The sequence below is a fragment of the Adiantum capillus-veneris genome, chromosome 1, assembly GCF_014529385.1.
Source record: "Adiantum capillus-veneris isolate H3 chromosome 1, ASM1452938v2, whole genome shotgun sequence".
Taxonomy (NCBI): domain Eukaryota; kingdom Viridiplantae; phylum Streptophyta; class Polypodiopsida; order Polypodiales; family Pteridaceae; genus Adiantum; species Adiantum capillus-veneris.
The window spans coordinates 147,844,639-147,852,725 of NC_140931.1; the positions used below are offsets into that span (position 1 = coordinate 147,844,639).

Genomic DNA, 8,087 nt, shown 5'->3' on the forward strand with positions numbered 1-8,087 from the left:
ATTCTTTGGGAGATCATATAGATGAATCTCTCTGCCAAAGAAAAGGAATCTATACCTTCAAGGTGCATGGATCTATTTATCATAACATTGGTCCATTGATGCCAGAAGAGCGATCATGTCAAATCCCTCGCTTTGCTCAATTGTATTTTTTTGACACTGAGAATGTGTTGCAAAACAGTATGAGTCATGTTTCTAAACTCAAACCAGATGTTTTGGAAAGCTTGCAATCGATGATGCATCGAGTAAATCCGTATGTTCAAGATTTTAGGGGGTTTGCTACAATGGTCCAAACTTCCAATATTCCGAAAATTAGGATGGTCATTACTGAGAAGCGTACAAATGGCTGGCAATATGTTGCTCCAACAAGTGTGGAAGTTGCTTCAATCATGCCTGGTCAGGGTGAAGAGAGCAACATTGGCCATTGTGATATTGTGTTGAATCTTTTGGGTGGTGGTCTAAAACAAATCTCAAATTTCCATAGGTCATACATGCCTCTATTATATGTGTTGCTATTTCCAAATGGTGAAGAAGGTTGGAATCCTTACATACCCCAAGTGAACAGAGAAGAAGTAAGCAGAGAGCTAGTAAATGGAACTACAAAGTATATTTCTACAATGGATTTCTACAAGTATAGATTGCAAATTAGATATGACACGACACAATGTCTTTTACGTGGTGGTAGGCTACTACAACAATATATTGTTGATGCATATAGTTGTATGGAGGAGTTGAGGCTTTTGTGGGTTCGTAATCATCAAAGTGAACTTCGCAGTGAGGTGTATCAAGGCTTGACAGATATGGTTGGAGCAAGAGATGGAACAAGGGATGATAGAGAACTGTTATTGGGTGCTAATGTTGGAAGAAGGGTTGTATTGCCTTCTTCGTATGTTGGTGGTCCTCGCTATATGCACCAGCGGTACCAGGATGCCATGGCAATTGTACGCAAGAGAGGAAAACCTGATCTCTTCATTACATTCACATGCAATCCTGGATGGAAGGAGATACAGGATGCATTACTGCCTGGAAAAATATCCAATGATCGTCCTGATCTTACTGCCCGTGTTTTCTACCATAAGTTCAAGGATTTGATGGGCTTGCTGATTAAGAGAGCTATTTTTGGTGAGGTCATTGGACACATTTTTGTGATTGAGTTCCAAAAGAGAGGCCTTCCTCATGCTCACATTCTATTGATACTTGCATCTGAGCATAAGCCAACAGAGACATTGCATTATGATAAGATTGTGTGTGCGGAGCTTCCTGATAAAGTAATGTTTCCACAGTTGTATGATGTTATCAGTCGGTGTAATGTGCATGGCCAGTGTGGAAACAATAAGAATGCTCCATGTATGAAAGATGGGAAGTGCTGGTTTAAATATCCTCGAAGCTTCAGTGCATCGACTATTGTGGCTAGGGATGGATACCCAACGTACATGAGGAGGGATGGTGAAAATTACACTGTTTATAATAAAGTGCAAATGAGTAATAAATGGATTGTTCCATACAATCCATTTTTGTCAATAAGGTACAACGCACATATCAATGTGGAGGTTTTCTCCACTATATCCGTTGTGAAATATCTCTACAAGTATGTGTATAAGGGACATGACAGGGCCACTGTTGTTCTACAAGATAGTGAAGGTCTTCTAAATGAAGTTACAAACTATCTTAATGCTCGAAATGTATCAACATCTAAGGCTATCTGGCGTATACTTGGGTTTCACATGCATCAAGAGAAACCTGACGTACAACGGCTCCAAGTTCACTTGCCTCATCAAAATCAAGTCATCTTTAGCGACAGATCGACTGTACAGAGTGTGGTGGAGGGAGAGGTCAGCAAAAAGACAACGCTCACTAAGTGGTTTGTTGCAAATCAACAATATCCAGAGGCCAACGATTTGTTGTACATAGAATTCCCAACAAAGTGGGTTTGGAAGCCAGCAAGTAGAACATGGACTCAAAGACAGATTGGTGACATGATTGGAAGAATGTACCACATTGTTCCCAATTGTGGAGATTTGTACTATTTGCGTATGTTACTCACATGTGAAAAGGATGTAAGTCTTTGAGGATATTAGAACCTTCAATGGACGAGTATATGACACATTTAAAGAAACATGTAATGCACGAGGATTACTACAAGTTGATGATGAATGGTTTCTTTGTTTGGAAGAAGCTTCTTTTCAACAAACAGGACAACAATTGCGCCTACTATTTGTAGTCATTTTGGTTTTTTGTGAACCAATACATCTTGGTGCATTGTGGAATCGCTTCTATAAGGAGATTTCTGAGGACCATGTATATCATATGAGGGTTCACACAAATGATGCGAATATATGTGAACACATGGCACAAAACCAAGCTTTGTTAAACTTAAAGACAATGCTTCAACACTATGGAAACAGGCTCTCGGATTATTCTGGAATGCCCAGGTAGATCACACCTTGCAAAGTATGAGTGAGCATGGAGTGCTTGCTGAAGAGTTCATGTATAACAGAGAGGAACAAAGAGTATTGTCTGCTCGAATGGAATCATCTTTCAATGTTGGGCAAAGGGAAGCTTACAAATCGGGTTTTACAAGGAGTTGGCATGAGTAGAGGGACTGTTTTTTTCTTGGATGGGCCAGGTGGAACGGGAAAGACTTATCTCTACAATGCATTGCTCTCTCGGATACGCGGAGAGTCCAAAGTTGCTTTGGCATGTGCATCGTCCGGGATTGTAGCACAACTTCTCGACAACGGAAGGACTGCACACTCTAGATTCAAGATCCCTATTGATATAACTTCTGAGTCCACATGTAACATTAAAGTAAACAGCGAGCTTGCTAAGCTGTTGCAAATGAGTTCACTGATCATATGGGATGAAGCCCCCATGGCTCATAGACACGCTTTTGAGGCTCTTGATAAGACACTAAGAGATGTTATGAAATACGACATGTTGTTTGGTGGAAAGGTTCTCCTCCTTGGTGGTGATTTCAGACAGATATTACCTGTTGTGCATAAAGGGGGAAGAGAAGACATTGTTAATGCATCTTTGTGCCACTCATACATTTGGCAACATATAGAAATCATGCATCTAACACAGAATATATGAGTGGTCAATTATTTAAGTAATGTTATTGAAAGAGAGTTTGTGCAATGGACACTTGATATTGGTAATGGCGATGTTTGTGATGGGGACATACTTGATAATGTGGCTCTGCCGGCTTGCATGATGCTACCACAAAATAATTTGCAAGCATTGGTTGCTTGCATATATAGAGACCTTGAAACACGGGCTTACCATGCAACCTTTTTCAAGGATAGAGCAATTGGCTCCACGGAACAAGGAGGTGGATACTATAAACAATTTGGGCTTGCAGCAATTTCCTGGTACTTATAAGGAATATGTCAGTGCGAACTTAGTGTGTGAATCAAATTGTGATAGCATTTTATTCACAAGTGAGTTTGTAAATAGTTTAGATCTTGGGGGAGGTTTTCCACCGCATGTTTTACAATTGAAACAGAATGCTCCAGTTATGTTGCTTTGCAATTTGGATCCAAGAAGTGGTCTTTGTAATGGGACACGCTTGATTTGTAAGCAATTCCACAGCAATATGATTGAAGCAGAAATCATTACAGGGTCACATGCAGGAAATGCAGTGTTCATTCCAAGGATTGATTTTCTCACGGGATCTAGAGAAGGTCTCCCTTTTGATTTGAGACGCTGCTAATTTCCCCTATGTTGTGCTGTTGGGATGACAATCAACAAGGCGTAAGGCCAAACATTGGGAGTTCTTGGATTGTATCTCCCAACACCTGTTTTCACCCATGGTCAACTGTATGTGGCAATGTCTCGCGTGAGATCCTCTTCTGCCATCAAGGTTGTGGTTGGTGATAGTCGCTTAACAAGCATTAGTAGACATGGAGATCAAAGAACATACACTTCTAACATTGTCTACAAAGAGGTGTTGCAATTGACCTGCCCCCTGCCACCCCCTTGCCATGGGGTTTAACGTGGCTGGATATGTTTCATCCAATAAAAAAGCACGGTGACTCTCGCAACTATTTCTTTGTCATTTATAAGCTTAGTATCTTCTTATGAAACATGGTGTAGCCTCAAGCAAGGGATATTCGCTAAAACAATTGACTAAGATTTATTAGTGCTGAGAGATTTATGCTTCATGTGCTTTTTGATGAATTTCTAATCCTTTATGTATATGTATATGTATGAATGAAGATGGATCCTAACGCCTCTGTGACTTACACACTAGGGAGACGACCTCGACACGTCCAAGGTAAAATATTGTATATGTGTGTTTGTGACATTTCGATACTTTAAAGAATTTAAATCTCATAGTCAACGATTATGTATCAGATCCACCATTATGGAGGGGTGTCCAATCACATCCATGCAGGTGATTCATCTACTCGAGGACTTGGATGTAGCAAGGTAACAATGTTGATGTTGATATAGTAAAGTAATAGCTTTTGTGTATCAAAATATCTATCTATACTAATAGCTTTTTGTTTGGCTATAAATCACAATACTACCCAGAATTCTTAATGGTGGGTACATATCATGCTTCATATGATCCGAGCTTGCTGTGCTGCATTCAAGTTGCTATTCAGAGAGGATTCAGAGCACGTGTCACCATTGCAGAGTTAGGCAAAACCCGTCCAATTACTGCTATGTTTTCTCAGAATCTTAGTCTCGATGCTTGGTTCCTACGTGTTTTTGTGTTAGGATCTCTTCCTCCAGTGATTGGTAGATGTGTTTTACATCATGGGCCATGGGTTGTTCGATACCGAAGCAGGGCATGTTGTAGGCTACGCTTTTGAGCGTATAAATCTTAAGTCTCTATGCATGTTATATTTTTTGACATGGGAAATATCACTTACTCTATATATGTTAGTGCAAAGTTAGTTTGAAAATATGTTGTGATGAATTTTGTTTAGGTTGCTGCATAAAGGTTTTCATGTTGTCCATCTTATAAATTTCAAAAACACACAGTACCGCTCTCTCTCTCTCTTATCAAGCATGAGAGAGAGAGAGAGGAAAGGAGAGAGAGAGAGCTCTGTCTCTCTCTCTAGCTAGAGAAAGAGAGAGAGCCCAATACCTAGACAAAAGAGAGAGAGAGAGAGAGAGAGAGAGAGAGAGAGAGAGAGAGAGAGAGAGAGAGAGAGAGAGAGAGAATCCACCCAGTATGTAGACAAAGGAAAATGCTAAAAAAAAACCAAGGTTTAGTGTGATCCCACCTACAAAATTTGAGATTTACCTCTACATTTTAAATTTTAAGGAGGGCTGATGAAAGAGTGCCCTATAGCCCTGATGACTGAGAGAGAGAGAGAGAGAGAGGGGGGGCACCAGAAGAGGGCGGCTATACTAGATTTCAACTCCTTCTGCGGTGTAGAGAGAGAGAGAGAGAGAGAGAGAGAGAGAGAGAGAAAATTTGCCAAGAGCAAAGAGTTTGAGGGTAATAGAGGCCATTCTTAACAAGCAACAAGGGTAAGTTGGGAGAATCATAGCCCACAAGAATTTAGAGCAGTGCCACAGCCATGCCAGTGCCATTGGGAGAATTTGAATTTGACCTTAAACTGAGAAGATGGCCTCTAAAGATAAGGTTGAAACCACTATTCGATCCTCTCTCCGCCTGTATAGCCATAGCCTGAAGGCATTGTGCTTCCTTCCACACGGCCTTGCTACATACAGTGGTTGTTGGGTACTTTTCCCTCCCAAACTGCCACATATTCTGCAACTCCATCCCCATTATCTAATGTGCTACTATTAGGTACTTTTGCTCCACGATTGTGACGAGTTGAAGCCATTCTTAACAAGCAAGGGTAAGTTGGTACGGTGGTAAGCATGTGATCAAAGCAAGGCGGGGACAGGGTGGTAGCTATGGTGAGCTGCAAATGCGGTAGGTACAGAAAGTGACAAATCTAGAGCATATGAGTAGGTGGATGTTTTCTCAACTAGCAAAGGGCACGGGAACATAGCAAAACTCAGGCAAGGAGAGCGTGGAGGCAATATAGGTGCGTTTGAGAGGGTGGTCAAGAGATGCTATGATAGTCGGACAACACTAGAGCTTAAGGGTAAGAGGGGCCATGCCGCCGCCGAAGGCGGCGCCGTTTTACTAGTGTCAACAATAGGCGCGATAATAGTTGCAATATATATCCACGACTATTGACGTGCTTATTACCACGAATATTACTGCTCTTTGGGTTTACAAAAATAAAGGTGCTCATTTGGGCCACTCAATTTAAGCACCTTTATTTTTTACCTACATAAAACATATGAAACATCAACTGCATTTTGAAAAGTGTAGTGAATAAAACAACAATAGAATTTGAATATACCTTACCTTGACAATTTAAAGTACAAAAGAGTAATAATTTGAATTTTTTAAAAATAAGATCAAAATTTTAGCTGAGTTGTATATACATGTGCTCATAGCATTCTTTTGCTGCCACATTTGCACTTTAAAAGAGGACTACAAAAATCTATCTATCCTCGTCCTCGTCCTCTTCCTCGTCAACCACAGGTACATACGTTTGATCAACCTGACTATACATTAACCAAAACCAAATTAAACAAATTAATAACTCAAAAAAATTAATACAATATGATTTGGCCACACTTACCGCTTGTAGAGATCCGACTATTGAGTCCAATTGCTTGCGAGAGATGTGACGATTTTCTAACAACCATCGCCAAGTATCAAATTTTGTGTGCCGCTCTCGATACTTGACTATCTCTTGGTCGGGTGACTGAGATGTGATATTTTCCTAAGTTAGCAATAACAAAATAAATTCATAGACTAAAACATTTTTTTGACTGGTTTAAGCTCCAGTTTAAAAAAAATTACATATTTTTTTTTCTAAGTTGCTTTGCCTCTTGAACCATAGTGTGTGGGCATTTATCTAGTCCGAGCATCGCATTGTTGACTAAAAGATGAGCCCGTTGTAGCTTGTTTGCCCTTTTCTTGCATTGCCCACTCCCACTCTGCATCTGTCATGTTGCCACCACAATAGCTCCTGTCTAGATTTGCGACTTGGTTGGCTGCTGCATGTCGTACACTTAATTGCTTGTTTTTCATTTTCTTTGTGATATAGCCCTCCAACCACTATGCTAAAAAACGCTCATTGGGAGAATTTGGAAATCAAGCATGCAACAGTTCCTCAATGTAGCATGCATGATTAGGCTATTGGTCTTTGAATTTTACAAAACATTCTTATACATCAAGTGTATAAGAATTTGAAGATGGCATAAAAATGCCTTGCCCTATGCTGTACCAAAGTCCACCAGGTCGCCATACTTTACTCTGTAGTAGCATCCATGCGTGTCTGGGATGGGTGTCAGCGTCCTTGTCCTCTACTTGTAGAGCAGCACGCTCTGAAATAGGGGAATTTGTCTCCTCTCCACTACCAAAACAAGAAAAGCCATAGGATCCCCCACCGCTCTGCCTCTCACGGCGCTTCTTTCCTTGAGACGAACCTTGGCGTACGCTACCAGAAGATGTTCATCGACCAACTATAGACTATCGATGATACTCGGGTGAAGAAAGAGTTGAATGGAATGGTGTGGGGCCCTGTGATGGAAGGGGAGTGGGGCCTTGCTATGGAAGGGGATTAGGTTGGTAAGAAGGGACCGTAGAAGGAGGTGTCGTCAGTGCAAGGCTTTGGATGTAGGGAGTCCCTCCCTGGCTCCCCCATGGCACGGTCTATTGAGGAAGACTGTAGGCCACAAGTTGCTACTGAGTGTAGCAGCCAAACATTCCCTCTATTGAACAAAGGTACTCGTCTTGTAAAGAGAGTGCACGTTGGAGGTATGGATCTACCATTGGTGGAGGAACCTGAGTAGATGGGTTGGCATCTCTGTAGGTGTAAGAGGGCCATGCCTGCTCAAGAGTCGGGTCCATTGAAGGCAGTGTCCAACCTATATGGGGGCCATCTGAGATGTGAACCAACCAAAGGAAGAATGACTGGGTTGCTCCTGATAGGTGGTCTCTTGTCCAACATCTACATTAAAGGTAGGTAAGTATTAGGACATCTGTCCAACATCTACATTAAAGGTAGGTAAGTATTAGGACATGTTACACACATATATAG

General features: G+C 41.2%; 1 protein-coding gene across 1 annotated transcript; it reads left to right on the forward strand.

The window, feature by feature from the left end:
- Positions 1-314: 314 nt before the first annotated feature.
- On the forward strand, positions 315-3,709 carry LOC147465768 (uncharacterized). The gene is made up of 5 exons (XM_086499073.1): positions 315-2,054; positions 2,403-2,568; positions 2,624-3,032; positions 3,123-3,368; positions 3,454-3,709. The coding sequence occupies exons 1-5, from the start codon at positions 315-317 to the stop codon at positions 3,707-3,709; spliced, it is 2,817 nt and encodes a 938-aa protein (XP_086355199.1).
- Positions 3,710-8,087: the final 4,378 nt, after the last annotated feature.

Excerpts from the sequence above, each read along its gene's own strand:
- LOC147465768 (XM_086499073.1), top strand. The coding sequence starts at position 315 with ATGGTCATTACTGAGAAGCGTACAAATGGCTGGCAATATGTTGCTCCA. Across the intron at positions 2,055-2,402 it reads TACTCACATGTGAAAAGGAT|GCTCTCGGATTATTCTGGAA; the intron begins GTAAGTCTTTGA and ends CTATGGAAACAG. Across the intron at positions 2,569-2,623 it reads AAGGGAAGCTTACAAATCGG|GTGGAACGGGAAAGACTTAT; the intron begins GTTTTACAAGGA and ends TGGATGGGCCAG.